Source organism: Anolis carolinensis, chromosome 5 (genome assembly GCF_035594765.1).
Source record: "Anolis carolinensis isolate JA03-04 chromosome 5, rAnoCar3.1.pri, whole genome shotgun sequence".
NCBI classification, from domain to species: Eukaryota; Metazoa; Chordata; class Lepidosauria; order Squamata; family Dactyloidae; genus Anolis; species Anolis carolinensis.
The window spans coordinates 21,491,563-21,513,190 of record NC_085845.1 but is presented as its reverse complement, the minus strand read 5'-3'; the positions used below and the strand labels follow the sequence as shown (position 1 = coordinate 21,513,190).

The 21,628-nt window shown below is 37.7% G+C and overlaps 1 protein-coding gene across 4 annotated transcripts in view; it reads right to left on the bottom strand.

The window, feature by feature from the left end:
• Positions 1-1,637: 1,637 nt before the first annotated feature.
• The window catches only part of grid2 (glutamate ionotropic receptor delta type subunit 2), a 1,070,019-nt gene continuing 1,050,028 nt past the window's right edge, over positions 1,638-21,628 (bottom strand). For 2 of the 4 annotated variants that reach the window (XM_062983639.1, XM_062983640.1), the window contains exons 15-16: positions 13,048-13,288; positions 1,638-4,297 (exon numbers count right to left, since the gene is read on the bottom strand). In XM_062983639.1, coding sequence (XP_062839709.1) covers positions 3,875-4,297; positions 13,048-13,288 — 664 coding nt within the window. In that variant the 3' untranslated portion in view covers positions 1,638-3,874. Of the gene's footprint in view, positions 4,298-10,625; positions 10,806-10,827; positions 10,988-13,047; positions 13,289-21,628 lie in introns of those variants that run through there. The other 2 variants (XR_010007023.1, XM_062983641.1) reach the window with 2 other exon arrangements.

The window sequence follows — 21,628 nt, the reverse complement described above, 5'->3', positions numbered from 1 at the left end:
TCTCATTTTAAAAGTAAGTATGTTGTTATCCACCATTTCTTCTTGTGATAGCGAATTTTACAGTTTTGCTATGCTCAGTCTTCATTATTACAACTTATTATTTGCCTTCTGCTTCCTGATCTTTTTAAAAATAACAATTTTCTAATTCATAAGAGGACTTCTTCTCATATCACGCGACTAAGTTTTTGTAACAGTCTTTGTGAAGGATTTTGTCAAAGCCATATGGATATTCAAATAAACCATGTCTAATGGATCATTTCAGCCCACACTGTTAATGACACTTTCAAAGCCTAAAGCAGTGGTCCTCAACCTGGGGTCCCCAGATATTGGCCCATTAACTCCCAGAAATTGCTTCCAGTTTACCAGCTGTTATGATTTCTGGGAGCTGAAGGCCAAAAACATTTGGGAACCCCAGGTTGAGAACCATTGACCTAAAGTGATATGAGACTTACCTTTGCAGGTGCCATCGTTTTTACCAATATATCTGGAAGAGATGTTTAGCTAACCAGCCCAAAATTCCTTTAAAAATGGTGTTAACATTGGCCACTCTCCAACCCAGTAAAAAGAACAATTTTATGGATATTAAATATTTTCGTTAGGAAAAGTCAGCAATTTGACATTTGAATTCTAAAAGATATTTCAGGTGAATATCATCTGGATCTGGCCATTCTTGCTTTCCTTCTCTTCTGAGTCTGTTAGGAACACTTTCAAGTTTCTCTTTTTTGCCCTTGTGTGCCTTAGCTCCTCAGTCTCTTGTTCCAAAAAGATCAGTTTAGGCATGAGTCTCTTCCCTCTCTCCCCAGAAGTGAGGACTTAAGAAAAACATTCACTTAGCTTTTCTGTATTTGCCTTTCTGTCTCATTTGATTGGGATGTATATAGAATTCATCATGCTGGGAATCCCATGATAAAGGATGCTGTATGTATACTAAAGTGATACATTGAGGAATTGTCTTTTCACTTTCAAGATCAAGCTGAAGTATTGAAGATAATCTGGGAAACACAATATCCTCACTACCAGCAAAACAGCTTGGGGAGTCAATAAGAAGATAGGAGTGATGCTAGCTTAGAAGCCAACCAAATGTCGATGCAAAGGCTACCCCAGTATTGTTTCGCTCCCCTATGAAAGGTTTTGAATGCAGAATAATTTGAAGGATTAAATTTTTGACTGAGAGAAAGAGTTTTAAGGACAGAATCAGAAAAAAGTAGTATAGCCAGCTAATTCTACCCTGGGAATGAACCCTTTGCCCTAGAATTGTGTTATTTAGACATAGCTCAGCTGTCATGTGGCTTCAGGTGGAACCCCCAGTGGTGTAATGGATTAAATTTTTGTGCTGGCAGGACTGCTGATCCAAAGGTTGGCGGTTCAAATCTGGGGAGCAGGGCGAGATCCTGTCTGTCAGCTCCAGCTTCCCATTTGGGGGCATGAGAGAAGCCTCCCACAGCATGGTAAAACATCCGGGCGTCCCCTGGGCAACGTCCTTGCAGACGGCCAGTTCTCTCACACCAGAAGCGACTTGCAGTTTCTCAAGTTGCTCCTGTGGCAGCAGGAAAATATGCAGTAGAGTCTTGTAAAGCTATGTTTGTTAGCTAGATTTTTTTTCCTGATACACAGTATAGTCAAAATAGACAGAAAGACAAGTTTAGAAAACAATTTTATTAGACAAATTATTTAGACAAATTATACACAGAAAGCTCTGCCACTTGTAACTGAGGCCTCCAAAATGTGTTTGTGTTATCAGTATAATAGGCAACACATTGAAATAATTGGTTTTTCACTAAAATCACCGCAACACCTGGTATATCCCTATAGCTTGTCGTAAAGAAATTTCCGTCTTTTTAAAAATCAGTTGAGTAGGAGCTCATGAATGTTACAAGGGGAAACAAGTTGTGCATGCTTTTAAACACTTGTACCCTGGGAAACAAAATGGCCTTTGCATGATAAGAAAATTGTTCTGCCTTACACAGTAGACAATATTATGAAGATTTCATACAAAAGACAGTGACAGTACAAGATGCTCTCCCCGAACAGAATTAAGCATCAAAATAGAATAAATCTGAAGAATATACCTTGAAATTTGTCCTAAAGCAGATCATCTAAGTTGGTTCCTATAATCAAGTCCTAGCCACATAGTTGAGTTAGGTTAAAATAAGTATTTTTAAAAATAAAACAAAAATAAAACACAGGATCAGTTGGCTTGCTTTCTACTTAAATCGCGTTTTAGTTTTTAAGGATTACAACTGAAAGCTCATTTTACAGTTCTAAACAGGTAAGAGAGTGTTAGCTTCAAAAAAGAATGCCGCCCATCCACGGAGGCACTATTTTTGCTGTCATCGATTTATCAGTCTATACAATTGGCACTCACATCAAAAATACATCTATAATTGAATATGTAATAAAGATTTAAACAAGAGCTCATTCTTTCTCTTTCTTCTTCTTCTTCTTCTCGGAGTAATATAGGATTGCAATTAAGGCCACACCAATATTTCTCAACAGCCCCCCTTTCCCAACTCACACCACATCTGCAATGATTGATGGCATTGATTTCAAAGAGGATTTATTAACCTTCCATGATCTGTTTTCCAAGTCCCCTGAGAGCCGAAATCTCAAATCAGCACCCCTGGATATGCTTTTCATCTCTTCCCATGTTGTCAAATTAATTCAGAAGCAAATGGTTAAGGTTAGCCTTGCACGCTGCTAAATAGCCAATGCAGAAACCTAGACAAACGAGTTACACATCTAGGAACAAACATTACATTGCCCTGGATGTTTTAATTTAAAAAAGTATAAAATGCTTTATCAAACAATGCAAATCAGAATAACATTAAAGCACCCTGCCTTTTCTTGGTGAAAAGACCCCCTGCCCTGTACAACTTTCCAGTATACAACACATTTTGACTAAAGCTTTATTAGACAAATTGCAGTAGCATCAGCTGCCGTTTTATAGATATATACATGTGTATATATATACATATACCAAAATGTATATATATGTATATATATGTATGTATGAGATACTAATTTATTTAACAGAACAGAAGATTCTGCTGTATGATACAGTTTACTGTACATAAGAAAAAAACTTTTTAAACTCTGTACAATCACATAAAGGTCATATGCACTGTTGCAGTGCAAAAAGGAGATCTAACTGTAGTCTTTACTGGCTTAGCAATGGCTTCTTGAAATCCTACGAAATTGCATTCTCTTATTAGGTGGCCTGATTTGTGTCTCCCTTCTCTTTCTCCTTTCTCTCATTTTTTTCCTGTAAAAATTGCAAGGTTTCCCTTTGGTCCACAGTTAAAAGGACACATAACACCAGTGACAGACAGAATGGATGCAGCAGAACATAGAGAAAAGACTGAAGTTATTGCAATTATATCAGAACAAAGGAGAAACAATTCAAAGTTTCTTCAATGAAGGAACCAATATCTTTGATACAGACTCGGTGTCTATTTCCTATACTTCAAGTTTATGAAATGCATACTAACAAAATATTAAGAGGGTGGCAGGGTAGTTTTTCAACAGTGGCTCATGTTGCAGTTACTTCAGAGTAATCCCACTGGCTGTCATGAATTGGTTTGGTGGTTGCAGAGCTGGGCCCATAACACATTCTAGAGAGCCCTTATTCCGGAGTCTCACTTGTCTAGCCAGTGGAGCTACTCTGTTCTAGAGGATATGGGCTGAAAAATCATGGCCTCAAGTAGTATAAGAGAGAAAGCGAAAAAGAGGAGGGGAAGAGGAAGGATAGTGAGTTGTTACGAATACTCCTGATTTCTTTTTAAAAAGTTACATCCATGTTAGTCCCACAAGGTCATAGCTGCTCCTTGCCAAGAGAGTCCTAGAAGGAAACAGTGACAAAACAACGTCTGAAGCTTTAGATGGAGGTGCCTCGGTCTGGATCGTTACCAATGTTGAGCCCTAAGGTTGGAGTTGGTTGATACGGGATTGAGGACATTGTTTTGATAGGGCTTCTGAAAAAGCCCCCGTTTGGGGCCCTGTGCCTAAAAGGGCCAGTTCGGTGTTCCGGCACACTGCCAAAAGAGAATCCAGAAGCAGCTTTAGCTGAAAGTGTGCGGCTAAGAGTCTGGATCTGTTCTGGTATGAAGGTTGTGGTAGTGATATGAGTGTTCCTGAAGTCACTGATTTGCTCCAGAGCTTGACGCGTGGGCAAGGTGTCAATATCCAAGGGAGTCAAGTCAATGGATGAGGTGGAAAACTGTTTATGAGGGCTCTCGTCATCCGTGCAGAGGCTGTTCACACGTCTATGGAGGTGCTCCAGGTCAATTTCTTTATCATCCTGGAAGAAGAAAAGAGAGAGCAAGGGGAAAAAGAGAGAGAAAAGAAACAGCTCATTCATTGGTACCAATCAAATAATGCAGTTTTCTTGGGGAACCTACACTCTCCCAACCCCTTGCAAAACATGTGCCATAGAGGAAATTTTGAAAGAAGGAAAAATACACTTGCTAGATGTCACTTAGAGCTAAAGAGATAATTTAAATCTTCATAGGGCAAGTCTGAACAAAACACAGATTCTCACAAAAACAGTGTGTTGATTTACAACCACTAAAGGGATTTTGTAAATACTTATGGTTAATTTTTTCTTACAGCCTCTAACTGAATGTTTTGGAAGGCATACAGTACACTCAGCTCTTCTAAAGCATTCACCTTACAACAAAGCATCTTAAGCACTTAGTTCCAGATGCTTCAGAGACATGCTTATCAGGAAGATATAGCTGACACGGAACTAGGAACTGTGATGCTTGCGATTGGAACCAGTGACATATGGATATCAGTGGTGTTTAATGATGGTGAAGTAGAATGCATTCTTAAATGATAGCAGAAGGAAGGTGGTGAGCATATCCTGGCTGTGATTTCAGAATGATATTCTAGTGGATGAGTTAGTGAGATACAATAGCAGTGCAGGGAATTGCTGGAAGTTCATTCCAGCTCTTTGTCAGTTCTGACAAGATAATTAAAAGTGAGAGGACATTGGTATTGTGCCATGTAATGCTCTCATCAGAAGGTCCATGTGCCCTCTGTTCCATTATACTCAGTTCTTCCATCATAGGTTACGGGCAGTTGACTATTGATTTAGAAAAGATAACAAGCTCAAAGTAAAGAAAAATGTATTTCTGTTTGCATTTTCTTAGAATAGCTGAGTGCTGATGCAACACATGGGATCATATTATAAAGACCATGGCTGGCATTCTCTATTGCAGTTATGGATTTGTAACCTAGAATTACATATCTGTGTTCTGCAATACTATGTATTCATGGCCATGACTGCAAATACCCCAAATTTTCTTTAACAGCCAGTGGCTGCATTGAATGATGGAGGGATATTTAGCTGATAATAAGGTAACAAAGGGATGATGTTTCCACCCATCTCCTGCCAGTGAGTGAAGCTATGACAAATCAGAATCAGGACCTCTGTAGCATTCAAAATCATCCATGTAGGTGGCTGAGACCACATCTTTTTGCTATTAAATGGAATCTGGTTTTAGTTTGAAAGGATATCTCCAAAGACTAATAATTCATTTTAATTGCAAAATTTTGAACCAGCTTTTACTTTTCAAAGAGCATTTCCAGTTGGTAGCTGTCTAAGGACTATCATGCTTTTTGTGCATGACTACATTATTGATAGGTATGGAAGACACCTATAAGGTACATACATAATGTGTATCCCTTTTCTGAAATACTTGGGAGTAGACATATTTCATATTTAATTTTTAAAAAAGATTTTGGAATACTTGCATACACACAATGAGATATCTCAGAAATGGGACCCAAGTTTAAATACAAAATGTATGTTTCATATACATCTTATATACAAAGACTGAAGATAATTTTATACACAATATTTGTACATGAAACAAAGTTTGTGTACACTGAATCATCAGAAAGCAAAGGTGTCACTATCCCTCTCACCCACATGAACTATGAGTTTGAGTATTTTACATTTCAGAATTCTAGATACTCAGACCCTGTTAAAACTGTGCTGCTCACTGCTACTCCAAAGAGTAAAACAAACCAAAAAATAGCAGCTCCAAGTCATGATAACTTCTTTTGTGATTCACTTCCTGCTTAAAATTTATCCCGTGAAAATTGATATTTCTTTTGTTTTTATGCTTAGACACTGTGGGCAGCACAACGTTTTTTGAAGATGCATGTGTGTAGTGATTTTGCCATGTTTTTGCATTTTTGATGTGTGGTCCGCCTATTTTGCCCTGAGGGCTATGCTCTGGTTCAAAGCAGCATGGAGGGCTATGCATGAGAGAGCCAAGTTAAACAATAGGGGAAAGACAGAAGACAATCTTTCAAAACAGTGGAAGTAAAATAAATCCTCACTAAAGTCTGCAAGAGAGTATTGTGCATTGTTGGCCAGATGGGAATAAGAGAAGAGAAGAGAAGAGAGATCTGGAGGCAAGGGACTTGTGGACCCTGGAATTTAATCTAATGCTAATTCATTCCTAGTTCTTTGGTGATAGGCATTTGAAAATTGAAAAGGGGAAATCAGGTCTAGGAAATCCCTTAATCACAGCTTTCATTTTCAATATAAGTAGGTTTTAAATTCTGAACAGCCTCTCATGGATGATATTGCTGTATTTTAAATGCTAAAACATCTCTCCAATGTATTGAAGTTTAATTTTATTTCTGTTAAAATTCTAATAGTCTTTCATGTACTCATGGTGTAGGCATTTGGATTGCAGAATTATTATAACCATTACTCTGATTTGGTACCAAATACATCGTAATTAAAGACTTTGAAGGAGAAAAATCTAATAATATTTTTCTCTATTAGTAGGCAATATGGCCACTTCAATATTCAGCTGCAATACTAATATCCATTGAATTCATTCTGGTTTTTAGTGTCTAAAACATTCATTTTATTCCCTTTTTATTTTCAGTACCCTTCTTTCAAAGCTCTGTATAAAGAGTTATGTCAACTTTATCAGTCACTGACCAATTAGTAGAGTTCTGCCAATTACATGCAGACAAATTAGCCAACAGAATGCCAAAGCAAAGGTAAATTGCAAGCATTGCACACTTGTATTGATTCTACTGAAATGTGTTTTCCTAAGCAACCTTAATTGTTGGAAAGCACACTTCCCTCCTACCCTTTCTTTTTCCAAAAGACTACATTAGCAGAAACAAGGAACCAATTTACTCTCTGGCTTTGCTCAATCACTGGATGTATTTCACCCCTTTATGTGCTCTCTTGAAACACTAAAAGAAGTCAAAATTTCCATATGTTAATTAGGAGAAAATGAGAGTCTTGTGTGCTCAGCAGTGTATGCAAAACATTCCTCCATATGCTGGCCTCCTTGTTAATTTAGATGGGGAAGCTTTACACATATAGATCCATCTATCTATATTCTGATTTATGACAGCAATAAGGCAAGCAGTTTTCTCGGGCCGAGAGTTTGTGAATTGCCCAAAGTCACACAATGAGTTTCCATGGCCAAGTGGGAAAGAACTGAATCATGGTCTCCAAAGTTGTAGTACAATGTTCAGGCCAGTACACCCCTCTCTATCTCTCTCACTTTCCAATTAATTCTTTTATTATGATTTAAGCATCCACATGTGAAGTCTAGTTCAGATTAGAAGGAACTTCTTCACAGTGACTGTGGTTCAGCAATGGAACCAATAATCTAGAGAGGTGGTGAAGCCTCCTTTCCTAGGCATGTTCAAAAAAAGAGACTGGACAGATTCCTATTGGGGATACTACAGCTGAAGGTCCTGCACTAAATGGATTGGGCTTGATGGCCCATGAAGCCCCTTCCAGCTCTATGAGTCTAGGATCCCATGGTACCAATGTAGCTTGGCTGCCAACAGAGCCATGAATCTAATAGGTGTTACTTCTGAAGTCAACTGCTTCTGTGAATCAATGCCAAACATAATCAGACCAGTATTAACTATAGCAGTGTAATTTTTTATCTCCAGGGCTGCATGCTTGCTTTCATCTACATATTTAATATTAGCATGTGTCAATTAGTATGCATTTACACAAAGTGCTTGTCATATAATATGATACCCATATGGTTTTTGTTTGAGTGGTAACTATACTGTACTGCCAAGAAGAATCTGGGTCTAAGTTTGAAAGTTTGCAATGTTTTCAACTATTATTTACATCAACAATTGTTTGGTCCAACAATAGGTAACATTTTAGCTACCAATATTTTATACAGTACATTAATTAAACTGGAAAATTGACTTGAAATTACATTTGACTTAGAAGTATGCACTGAAAATCCCCTTCATCCTTTGCTGTGCAGTTAATATTTAATCTTTCACTAGATAAATAAATTTAGTGACTCATTATTTAAAGTAGTTTTAGTGAGATCCACTTGTTCTTCTTGGCCACTATGAGTGTCTCAGCATGTACCATTCTGCACAGAAGGGATGCAACAAGACTCAAGAGTAATAGTGAAATATTCTGTCTTATTCCTTAATTAGTTCTAGATCTGAAAAGTTTTTGCCTTAAGAGATTTGTCTTAAAGGAGTTGCTCCAGTCAAAGGTAAATCAATCACCATGAGCAAAGATACAGTTGTAAACTCCTGTATGTTATCCACTTAACAGCTGTGGGTCTATGGACCGTAATAAAGTTTATAATATAATAAATTAAAAGTTTGGGATACAAATTCAAAATGTGAACACTTATTTTGAATAGGCATGTAAATGTTTTAGAACTTCTTTCAAATTTCATACTAATGTATTCCATATTTTATACATATTAGTCATATATATTAAAATACTGAACATTAGTAACCATAATTTTTTTAGTTTTTAATATTCCATTTTAAATGCATGGTTGTGACTTTTAAGAAAGTAATACTATACTTGTTGGTCTTGTATATAAGAAAGGGAGCCATTTTAAATTACAGGCAACTCAATGTAGTGTTCTCATTTAATTTGGTTTCTGGACTAGCAATACAGAACACTATTTAAACTTCATATCTGAGAATGAGTTTGGGATTAAGGATGCTCTGTTAGCTCCATAGAAACCAATAGAGATCCTGGCACTACATCAACAGGGTTTTGGTTGTTTTCAATTGACATAATCTCCAAAAACAGGTTAACTTGCTGTGAAACCTATGGACTTTGGAAGGCATACATACAAGCTCATGGAATTACTGTTTTTATGTTTCTTGAATCCTTATGCCAGATGTTCAATAGGAAGTACAAATCCCTCTATTTTCAGCTTTTTCCCTACTGTAAATTTTGTGGCCAAATATCTACTGTGGCAAACTGTTTATGGAGTTTCATGAGTGGCTGGCAACCTTCTTCTTTGCTTAAGGAAGAGGGGAGGAGCAGTGGGTAAAATTAATAGCTGGCTTTAAGTTATCAATTCCTGGCATTGCAGTGCTAGGGGAATCCTCAAAGCTCAGCAGATTGTAGGAATCCTCAATGTTATAGGAAAGGTGGCTTGGGAAACTTGCCTGTGCATAGCCATTTCCTCTTTCTCTCTCCTTCTTTGCCTTAATGTGGGGCACATCTACACTGTAGAATTAATGCAGCTTGATACAACTTTAACTACCATGCCTCAATGCCATGGAACCTGGGGAGTAGTTCTACAGGGTCTTTAGCCTTCTCTGGCAAATGAAAATTTATTTATGAATGAAACTTTATAGCCTACCTATCTCACTGTACCTGGTGGCACAGTGTGTTAAAGTGCTGAGCTGCTGAACTTGTGGACCAAAAGGTCCCAGGTTCAAATCCCAGAAGCGGAATGAGCGCCCGCTGTTAGCCCCAGCTCCTGCCAACCTAGCAGTTCGAAAACATGCAAATGTGAGTAGATCAATAGGTACCGCTCCGGTGGGAAGGTAATAGCGCTTCATGCAGTCATGCCGGCCACATGACCTTGGAGATGTCTATGGACAATGCTGGCTCTTCGTCCTAGAAATGGAGATGAGCACCAACTCCCAGAGTCGGTCACGACTGGACTTAATGTCAGGGGAAACCTTTACCTTTACTATCTCCCTGAAGGGCAGCTTATAACAAAATAAACAATGGCAAGCATTCAATTCTGAAGAGTGCCTCACCAAATTACAACTCTCAGGATTTCATAGTGCTGAGCCATGTCAAATAACAGTGGTGCTGAACTGCATTAATTCTATAATATAGATGCCCCAAATGACCACCTTTTCCCCTTCTTCTTGCCAACAGTGATGCCTTCACCTCAGTAAAGTCAGAGAATCTCATCCTGAAGTAGCTTGTCAAACAAAGGAATTTTGTTACACTAGCTAATATTTTATTTAATCTTTGCAATAACTTCTTTTAAAAAATTCTTCTATTTAAGTGGGTTGGTGTAAGTTTTCTGGTCTGTATGGCCATTCTCTCCTGATGTTTTGCCCACATCTATGGCAGGCATCTTCAGAGGTTGTGAGGTATTCTATTTAACTTGATAGATTTCCATTTTGTATTTCATTTTAATTTGCTCTCCAGTGACTCAGTTCAGTGTTAGATCTAAGCCTATTGCATTCCCAATGACACATGACCAAAGTTGATGTCAGAATTGAAAGGAAAAGAGAAGAGGAAGACTTAGTGGGGTGATATTTTCCCAAGCGCCAACCCATGACCCAAACTCCACCCTCTCAAGACATCAAAATGAGACACCACTCACAGGATGGTTTGTGCATAGCTCCATAACATGATTGCTCCTCTTCTTTCACGTGTGCCTTGATCAACAGTGAAATATTCAACAATGCGGACATTTAAATTATCACCGGGCTTCAGAGTTTACATCCCATTGAGATTAATGGGGACAGGTCACACTTCTCTCAGAGCTATTGTTTAAGGCTGTCTGCAGACACAAGCAGACATGACTGCATGGGTTACTTTGGTTCACAACTGGACAGTTATCTTCACAACCACAAGGCAATCTCTTTGTCAGTACAAAAATAAAAAATAAAGAGAAGAAGCTTGCATTCTGGAGCACATTAGCCCCTGGATTATTCAGCCATACGTGGCCTCCTGTTCAGGATTCTGGAAGAACCAATGGATTTCATGGATACTAAAATGTTTGTTCATAACATTTGTAGCACTGAATGAACTCTGTACTTTGGGCAGAGGGGATATTCAGCACACATTTCCATTTGAGGCTCCATTTTAAACAAAGCTTCACAGGATCAGCAAATGATGATACCAAGCACTAAGTGACTATGCTAGTTTTATTTACCCACCCACCCCACATTGGAAATATTCAACATTTAACATGCTTCTATCTCTTGATCTCACTTATCTTAGATAGTAAATCTAAATAGATAGTTTCTTCTAAATAGTAGTAGTCATCTTAAACACAGCCCTAGGCTTGGCACCATCACAGCCTTATCTTGTTTGCTTAAGGGACAGCTATCAATTTGCTTTGAGAAATAGCAAACCTGTCCAAAACCAACAATATATGAAAGATAGGGAAGAAAGAAGCAAAAAAGGGGGTTCTGAAAATATTTCAGTGCTTCCCAGGTTACATTTATTACGACAATGATGATGAACTTTCTTTTGGGACAAATGGGCAGATGAATCTTTGCAAAGCCAATGGAAGCCTAGCTCTATGTAGGCATTTTCATTCAAGCATGAGGGCAAAATAAAGGTACTGGTGTATGATCATGCATCATCAACCCTAAATGTGAGCTTTGTGCTTTTGTAGTCTGAATAGGAGCAATAAGCATCTTAAAAATGACAAACTTATAAAGCTTGTCATAATTTTTGGAAGCTCTTCCTTGTCAAGATCCTTGAATGCAAGAAAGTTTCTTAGTGCAACCAGGCAGACATATGACTTCTGCTTCACACCGTACTACAAAGCTCTGCAAAGGCTGTCAGATAACTTGGGTAACCAAAAATGTTGTGAGTGAGGGGTGATGAGCATGGCCTCACACCAATCCCACCTTTTAACCCCCACAAGAGAAGGCTGAATGCCTACATAGAGTTCTTATTAGGGCCACTTTACACATCCTGCAGAAGCAAAAGTGTGGCTGACATATAGACACTCAGCAGGGATCTGCAGCCAAGCAGAGTTCACTGATTTGTGCAACAGGACACTACATGTGCCTATCAACACATGATCACAACATCAGCCTTTTAAGGCATATACTTAAAACAGCTGGGCTCTACTCTTAAACATATAGCGTGTTAAGTAGCCCCACAATGGTGAAAAGAAATTGAAAGCAAATGAATGATGTCTCTTGCAATGATTGCGGCCACAAATGTGCTTGTTTATTGATAACAAGGTATCAAAATTAAACACAGTAGCCTGGAACCAAAGTATCACCCTATTAATTCAACATATCCAAAGTGGATTTGGGCTTGTGTTTCCCTAACAGAAGCCCCTCGTATTGTACTTTTCTTGCAAAACTGAGGCATTAAGGATTGTTGTTCTAAGGGAAAAATTAAGACCCATAAAACCAACAACTTCTGTTTGGCATGATCGATCATGCCTAAAGTAAGTCTTTGGATTCTGGCCATCATCTGGATTTAACCTCTAGATTGCAAATGTAAGAAATCCCCACTAACTCATTATAACCAGTGAGTCCTACATTCAGTTGTAGAAACACAACTAAAATGTATTAAACGTTTAAAGGAAAAATCCACAGGGAATTTCAAGTATATCTGAAACAAACTTCTAAATGGGACTAAACTTCTATATGCACCCTGAATAATTTTAATTGTCTGAGAGAACCATAAGGCTAGTCTCAGATACTACTTTATTTAAGGCAGTATTTTGCATTTAGGTGTGACTAAGAAGTTTGATATAACTGTAGTCTAATATACTTTAGTTGATTAATTTTCCCAATTATATTAAAGCTGCAAAAATGGTAACACATTCTTAGGGTGAAATCTTGTCAAAACTATGTAGTAATTCCTTTTGAATACAGGGTGGGATTCTAGTTATCTTTGTATAGCTTGCAAGTTTAGGTATAATACGTTGACAGATCTTATCCACAAAGGAATAAGAAAATACTTTACTGTTGATATTTTATTAATAAAACCAATTAAAATGCACGCTTTCTCTCTCACCTCTATTATGATGAAATGGAAGGGTCTCATACCTCTTTTGAAGGAACCCGTGAGCCTTTTCTTTTATTCCACCATGTTTCCAACATTGCAATTAAACAGGAGAGAACAATCCCAGCTGCCAGTATGCAAAATACACCTGCAAAGCTCTTTATGTCCAAAGCTCCTCCTTTATATTTCGGATCCACAGAGGAGTACAGGTCACACTGGCCATTTTTTGGCCACCACTTATGCTTCAGTAGATCCATGTGTCCATTCTGCTGCAGTTCTAGAATCCTTGGAGAAAAATGACAAAATCATATCAAATGTTATTGATAGCAATGCCTGCTTCATTTCATAGCCGTACCACCCAGAGATCAAACTTTCAAGAGAAGACCACTTCACTCAAAAGATGTCCTGCTGACGAAGGATCCAAAACAGTAAATAGTCAATGAAATCTGATTTGTACAGCTCCGTTAACAGATGATGGCACTAATTAATTAATAGAAAGTTGCATATATATAAATTGAAACATGCTGTGAATTCAGGTGACCAGGCTGATGAAAGAATTTGAAACTGTCATTAGGGAAGCAGTTGTATATATCCACTCTGATGCCCCAATCCTAAATATAACAGAGTTGTTGTGTGTTTTTTGGGCTGTATGGCTATGTTCCAGAAGTATTCTCTCGTGACGTTTCACCCACATCTATGACAGGCATCCTCAGAGGTTGTGAGGTATAAATATAACAGCTTGAATTCTATTGTTAGAGTAGATAATAATAATAATAATAATAATAATAATAATAATAATAATACTTTATGGACTAAAGCGGAGGTGATAGCAATTCCAAAAGATTCAGCAGATACAACGGACGTGCGCAACTATAGACCCATCTCCCTCTTGAATATTGATTACAAATTATTTACGACAATCTTGGCAAACAGATTAAAAACCTTTTTGGAAAATTGGATAGGAAGGGAACAAAATGGCTTTCTTCCTGGAAGACAATTGCAAGATAATGTTAGATGTATTCTAGATGTTATAGAATATTATGAGTTCAACCATCAGAGAGAAGTGGCACTTCTGGCAATAGATGCAGAAAAGGCATTCGATAACCTTAATTGGAACTTTTTCAAATTACTAGGCAGAGAACTTGATTTGGGTTACAACTTTATGAATGCCATAGAGGCGATTTATAATAAACAATCAGCCAGAGTGATAATTAATGGACACCAATCAGAAGAATTTAACATAGAGAAGGGAACCAGACAGGGTTGTCCCCTGTCTCCCTTGATTTTTATTTTTGCAGTAGACATATTAATAAGAAACATTAGGCGAGATGAACAATTAAAAGGTCTAAAAATAAAAAAGGAGGAGGTTAAAATTAGGGCTTTTGCAGATGACTTAATCTGTGTAATAGAAGAACCCAAAAATAATCTAAATATTTGGTTAAAGGAGATTGAGAAGTTTGGAAAAGTAGCGGGATTTTATATTAATAAAGAAAAGACTAAAATTTTGACGAAAAATGTTACAAAAAAGAATAAGGAGCTCATTCAAGAAAAGTCGGGGATAAAAGTAACTTCAAAAATTAGGTACTTAGGAATATGGATTACTGCTAAAAATGCTCAACTATTAGAAAATAACTATTTAAGTAAATGGCAAGAGATAAGAAAGGACTTGCAACAATGGCAACATCTAAAAATTTCATTATTAGGAAGAATCAGCCTAGTAAAAATGAATGTCTTGCCAAAATTACTATATCTTTTTCAAAATCTACCGATAATAAGAAACCAAAAACTTTTTAAAGAATGGAAGAGGGACATCTCCAAATTTATTTGGAAGAATAAAAAACCTAGAATAAATTTTACTATTATGAAAGACTCCCCTAAAAGAGGAGGCTTTGGCCTCCCAGATTTTCAGCTGTATTTTGAGGCTTGCGCCCTACAGTGGATTAAGGAGTGGGTCACCTTGGAGAAAGAAGATTTACTAAATCTGGAAGGCTTCGACTGGCATGCTTACTTAGGATATGATAAGAGGTCAATTGAAAAGAACTTTGGGAATCACTTTATTAGATCTGCTTTAATAAAAATTTGGGAAAAATATAAAGTTCAGTTCTATTACAATAAACTACCACTCTGGATCTCCACTTTGGAGGCGAATCAGAGAAAACTGTTAGGCTGGTCTGTGTGGCCTACATATAAAGATGTCTTAACTAGAATTCAAGGAACATACGAGTTAAAACCCAAGGAAGAAATCAAAAAGAAATTCTCTAATATGTCCTGGTTCCAATATGCTCAAATAAAAGAACAATTTTCTAAAGACAAGATAATTGGATTTGGTAGTTTAAATAACGCATGGGACAAAATAATATCTTTAAAGGGAAAGATGATTTCAAGAATTTATACCATCGTACTAGAAGGGTCTACACAAATGGTGGGAATTAAGAATTGTATGGTGAAATGGGCTAGGAATATCGGACGTCCTATAAGATTAGAGGAATGGGAAACAATATGGAATAAGAAATTAAAATACACTTACGCTTCAGATTTGAAAGAAAACTGGTATAAAATTTTTCATAGATGGTACATAACGCCGAAAAAATTAGGTAAAATGTATAAGAATTATGATAATAAGTGTTGGAAGTGCAAAATTCAGATAGGGTCCTTTTATCACACGTGGTGGACGTGTGATAAAACGAAAAAATTTTGGAAAATGATTCATGCAGAGATTCAAACCATATTAGATAAGCAGTTCCCGCTTAAACCTGAATATTATTTATTAGGAATAACAGACACAAGCTTGAATTTTGACTCAAACGATGATATTTTATTTACATACTGTATTACAGCCGCAAGAATGACTTTCGCAAAGCATTGGAAAAATGAGGAGACGCCGAAGAAAATTAGTTGGTTGAACAAACTGAATGAAATTCGAGACATGGATAAACTTACCTTTTTATTGAGAACGACAAGAGGAAAAGGTATTAGAGAAACTAACTGGGGAAAAGTGGAAGAATATCTTAACAATTATTAATTTTGTAATATTAATTATGTAATAGGTATGAATGAACTTATGCAAGTACGGTGACTTAGGGTATAGTTTAGATAGGGAAGTGTGCTTCCCAAAGAAAGACATTTCCGGGTATTTCTTTTCTGTTTATTATTATTTTACTGAATTGTACGTTTTCCTTGTCCAACCCTCCATCCCCCTCCCCCCCTTCCCAATACTTATTTCCCTCTTTTTCTTTTTCACCCCACCCTTCTCCCCCCCTTCCCATCCCTTTGTTTCCTCACTATACCCCCGTTTTTATATGCTCGCACTGTATTTGGAAAATTTCAAATAAAATAATAATAATAAAAAAAATAATACTTTATTTATACCCCACCACCATCTCCCAGAGGGACGCAGGGCAGCTTACAAAGCACTCAAAGGTGCAAACACACAAAATACAAAAATTGCAGAAACAATAATATAAAATAATAACAGCCAACATAAATACGGTATCTCACTTCACAAAACCCACTGGTTAAAATCAGTAAAATACAGCAATAGCTGCAGGTATAAAATAACAATAATCAATCTCAGTCATGTAAAGTGTGCAGTGAATCTATGGGTCCTCACATATATTCATTAAAGGAATCTAAATATGGTCGAAGGCTTGTCGAAAAAACCATGTCTATTAAATCAATGTAATTTATTAATTCATCAAGCACCAGATCTAATCAATTTACTCTAGGTGGGAGTAACTAATAGGATTCATGCCATGTAGGTGACACAGTTCTTTTAAATAATGATCACAATCTAGTTCATTATCATGTGCAGCCAGCGAGATTTCAGGTAACACACAATGAACTGCATCCACATTTGGCCAGATTTTAACATAGCTATTAAATCAGTCATGCTTAAATTAAGTGTTAGGGTACATCTACACTGTAGAATTAAAGCTGTTTGATACCACTAACTGCTATGGCTCACTGCTATGGCATCATGAAAATTGTAGTTTTACAAGGTCTTAACCTTCTCTGCCAAAGAGTGTTGATACTTCACTAATTACAGTTCTCATGATTCCACAACATTGAGCCACAGCAGATAAAGTGGTGTCAAATCACATTGATTCTACAGTGTAGATGCACCCTTGTAGCCAGAATGGAGTAGTGATTTGAATGTTGGATTCTGGGAGGCTCAGTTTCAAATCCCTGCTTGACATTCTTTTAGCTTCAGATGAAGGTAATGACAACACTCCCTTGTCACACACCTCTCATGAAGGCTCACCTTAGAGCTGCCAAAGTTTGAAATGAGTTGAAGGCACACACATGACCACACATTAAATTGTACTGATTTCAGTGCCCCTCTAAATTTGGATCCAATCCAAAGTGTTTCAGACCATGATACAAGTTATTTTAATATGCCATCTGCAGAAGGCGAAGATTTGTAAAGCATTTCAGAGGCATATCAGAAAACAAAGTGTGAAATATCAGAACACTGCCAAACTATTTCATCAACCATCCTTAGTTTCACTATACAGAAATGCAGAGCTAAGGTGCAACTGATTTGAATTCTGTTTCTGGGATGATGGAATGGTGTTGATTTGATCCAACACTGTTATTATTCCCCGTTTCCCCCAAAATAGGACAAAAAATGGTTAGGGCTTGTTTTCAGGGCCAGTCTTATTTTTTTCCAAATTGACTTTTTTAATGAACTATATCTAGGGCTTATTTTTGAAATGGGGCTTATATTTTGAGCATCCTCAGAAATACTGAAAAATCATGATAGGTCTTATTTTCTCGGTAGGTCTTATTTTGGGAAAAACAGGGTAGCTTGTCTTGTCTTGCAGAATATTCATTCTACATGTCTCCTGAAAGCTTGTGTTTTGCAGAGAGCAACATTTTTCTCAGGCAAATCAACCATTCCCAATAGTGACCCTGAAATATATAAAACCCACATGTCCTTAAATTAGATTATGGTCAAGAACTAGAATATTGATCTACCCTTTTTGGTGTGTCTTAAATATATGCCAGTCATAAGTAGCTAGTGGTGTGATGCCTTTATTACAGTTTTAAGGGAGCTATTCAAAATGTTGAACCCCATTCACACTCTAGGTTCCACATCTTCAACTGCTTTTGAAAAATCTGAAATGAAACCCAGAGTTCTTTTACTGCATTACTGCTATGGAAAGCTCTGCGGGATTCCACCACTGTGGAAATGTGATTGTGTAGCAGGTGTCATGGGCATCCATTGTACAATGTTGAATTAACATCCCACCCACAAATGTGAAAATCAGACCATGCATGACCATGCATGTTTCTAGTAAAATGATTGGCAGCACAGGGATTATAACAAAACTGAGGAACAATAACAGCATGCACAAGATATTTTACACTAGTGTTGAGCCCATTGAAAGTCTGGCCTATATCTGCACTCTAGTCACTTACTCCTTTATTCTTAAAAAAATGCAACAAAACAGTTGCATTGTTTGCTGTTTCTTCTCTAATAGTTTGTTGGAAATATCATGCACTTGTCAAATTAGTGCTAGCTTTAGAAAGCAAGCTGAACATTTACCTTGGACACCAAGCTGAAGGATCTGCCAAGGTAAATGTGTTGTTTGTTGAGATTACAGTCTGCAATAAAGTAGGCAAAGAAGCCTGTAAGAATCCCCCCCCAAGGGCCTAACTCTACCTTGTACAGCAGAGTCTCGCTTATCCAACCTCCACTTATCCAACGTTCTATATTATCCAATGCAGTTGGCCTTTTAGTAGTCAATGTTTTTGTAGTTAATGTTTTCAATACATTGCGATGTTTTGGTGCTAAATGCATAAACAATTACTACATAATGTTACCATGTATTGAACTGCTTTTTCTGTCGATTTGTTGTAAAACATGATGTTTGGTTGCTTAATTTGTAAAATCATAATGTAATTTTATGTTTAATAGGCTTTTCCTTAGTTCCTCCTTATTAACCAACATTTTCACTTATCCAACATTCTGCCGGCCCGTTTATGTTGAATAAGTGAGACTCTACTATATTTCTAAATCTGTTAAAAAAAAGAATTTGTCCCAGATCTCGAGGGCATGGGGGCAATTTCACTATGTTTTGGATTCTCTGGTTCATTTTAGGCATTGGGAGGCTTAAACATCTGGGGATGTGGCCAAAGTGCCCCCACTTTTTTGGGAGAGAGATTAAAGGCATTTGGGGGTGAAATTTGGAGTGCCTACAGGCCACAATTATGGCTCTGTGGTCACATGTAGCCCATGGCTATACTTTCCCCTAGTGTAAAGTAAGTTTTTTGTTGAATTTGTTACTCAATGTTTATTTGTCTAGGGAAAAAGTGGGTTGCAGTTTTACTCTACTACCTTTTATAGTCATCGCTCTCAGGTCACGCAGTGCAAAATGAAGTAGAAGAGAAGGGGAGAGTGAAGATATCTCTAACTTGGGGTGCTGTTTTCCCTTGTTCTGGCCCTGTGTAAAGTGCTAACATTGGTTCTCTCCCAGTTCCCCGCCACATGCCTTTTGTTTTAGACTTGTGTCTTGCTACTTTTTAAATTCAGTCACTGCAGTATAACTGCTTTATCCTAATTTGTAAATGGCGTACAATTTACTTGTACAATTTCGATGGCACTGGACTGCTTTTTCCATGGAAGACATTTGTGCAATACTTGAACAAAATTGAAATACTAGAGATAGCTTCCTAACTGTATACCCATTTTTCTCTTAATGGAAATGGAAGATCTATTTCCTGTTATCAACAATATGCAGAATTCAAAGACACCAATTTTATAACTAAGCAGGGCCTCCAGATGAGCTGCAGATGCGAAAAGTGGTGATTAAACCCTTAATGGAAGGAAATTATATATCACAGAAAATTATAGTAGAATCAAAGTGACTAGTCTGTCTATCTGTTTTATGAGGCCAAAAGTCAGATCTGACTTGTCCTTTGCATAACTCAGTGGATGTTCTGGCAATTTATTCAAGTCATTTAATAAGAGGAGCTAATTTGTGCTGGGGTTTTTGAGCACTGGAGGATTCTACCACCAGGTCTTGCTGCTGCGCAAACTCCATTAATTTTCAAAGGGTTTTGAATGGAAGAATAATGGAGAATAACATTAGCCATCTAAAGCAGACTTCTTTAAAAGGAACCTAAGGCAATGTCAACCTTAATTTGTTCTGGACAAGCTTTCTGTAGTGTACGAATGTCCCACAAGATGGCAGCCTCTGCAAAGAAACACTGTTCCAGTGTTAAGTAAGAGTATGCAAGCCTTTTCCTAAGAGGCACTAAACCTGCACTAACCTCATTCAGACATATTGACGCTCATTTTTCAGAATTATGAATTAGAGTAGGTTATCTGAAACTGTACACCAGCCCCAGTCAAGACACAGTTGCTTAAATTTTCTCAAGTCTTAAGCAAGAACAACAAAGACATTGTATATGCAGAGGTAAAGGAATTAAAGAAATAAGAATAAACAAGAAGCAGGGGCAGGAAATGCAGAGGTCCACTATATTAATTTAGGGGAGAAGCATTTTGTTCAAACAAATAAACCAGAAGCTAAGAGATCCAACATCACAGGTGTAGTTAGGGATACTTAACTACTTATTCTCTCCTGACCCAGCTTGCCGAACCTACCTTAAGATTCAGCAACCAAGCAATGGAGATCTTTCTGCTGGCAATTAGGGTGCAGCAGAATGAGATTTCCAGCCCCTTCTTACTGGTGGACCAGTTGTACAACAGTCAGAAGTAGTATCCATCTGCAACTTCACTTCCAGCCTCTGATTGTTTGCAAGAAGAGGCTGGAAATATTATCTCAATTGAGCCCCTGTGGCGAAGTGCGTTAAAGCACTGAGCTGGAGACAGAAAGGTCCCAGGTTCAAACCCCGGGAGCGGTGTGAGCGGCCTCTGTTAGCTCCAGCTCCTGCCAACCTAGCAGTTTGAAAACATGCCAATGTGAGTAGATCAATAGGTATTGCTCCGGCGGGAAGGTAATGGCGATCCATGCAGTCATGCCGGCCACATGACCTTAGAGGTGTCTACGGACAATGCCGGCTCTTCGGTTTAGAAATGGAGATGAGCACTAACCCCCAGAGTCAGACATGACTGGACTTAACGTCAGGGGAAACCTTTACCTTACTCTGATTACCATTACAATAGACTTCCATCTCTGTCTGAGGTTGCTCGCTGTTAAGGTGTTGGTTTGGGGGAGCATCTCCAATTATGGCAGGACTGGCACAATTGTAAACATGAATACTAAACAGTTATGAATGTGTACGTTTTGAAAATATTTCATTGAAAAACGTAACATTAAAAATCTTCCTACACTTGCCAAGATTCTGATTGAAGATGGGTTGGCAGTGTTCTTAAGATTTAAGGATATTGACAAGCTGGAACATGTCCAAAGAATGGAGACCAAAACAATCAAATGTCTGGAAGTTAAGCCCTATGAAAAGCAGTTTAGAGAGCTGAATGTGTTGTTTAGCCCAGGGAAGAGAAGGCTAAGAGGTGATATGATAGAGATAATGGTAAAGGTTTTTCCCTGATGTTAAGTCTAGTCTTGTCCAACTCTGGGGGTTGTGCTCATCTCCATTTCTAAGCTGAGGAGCTGGTGTTGTCCGTAGACAACTCCAAGGTCATGTGGCCAGCATGAC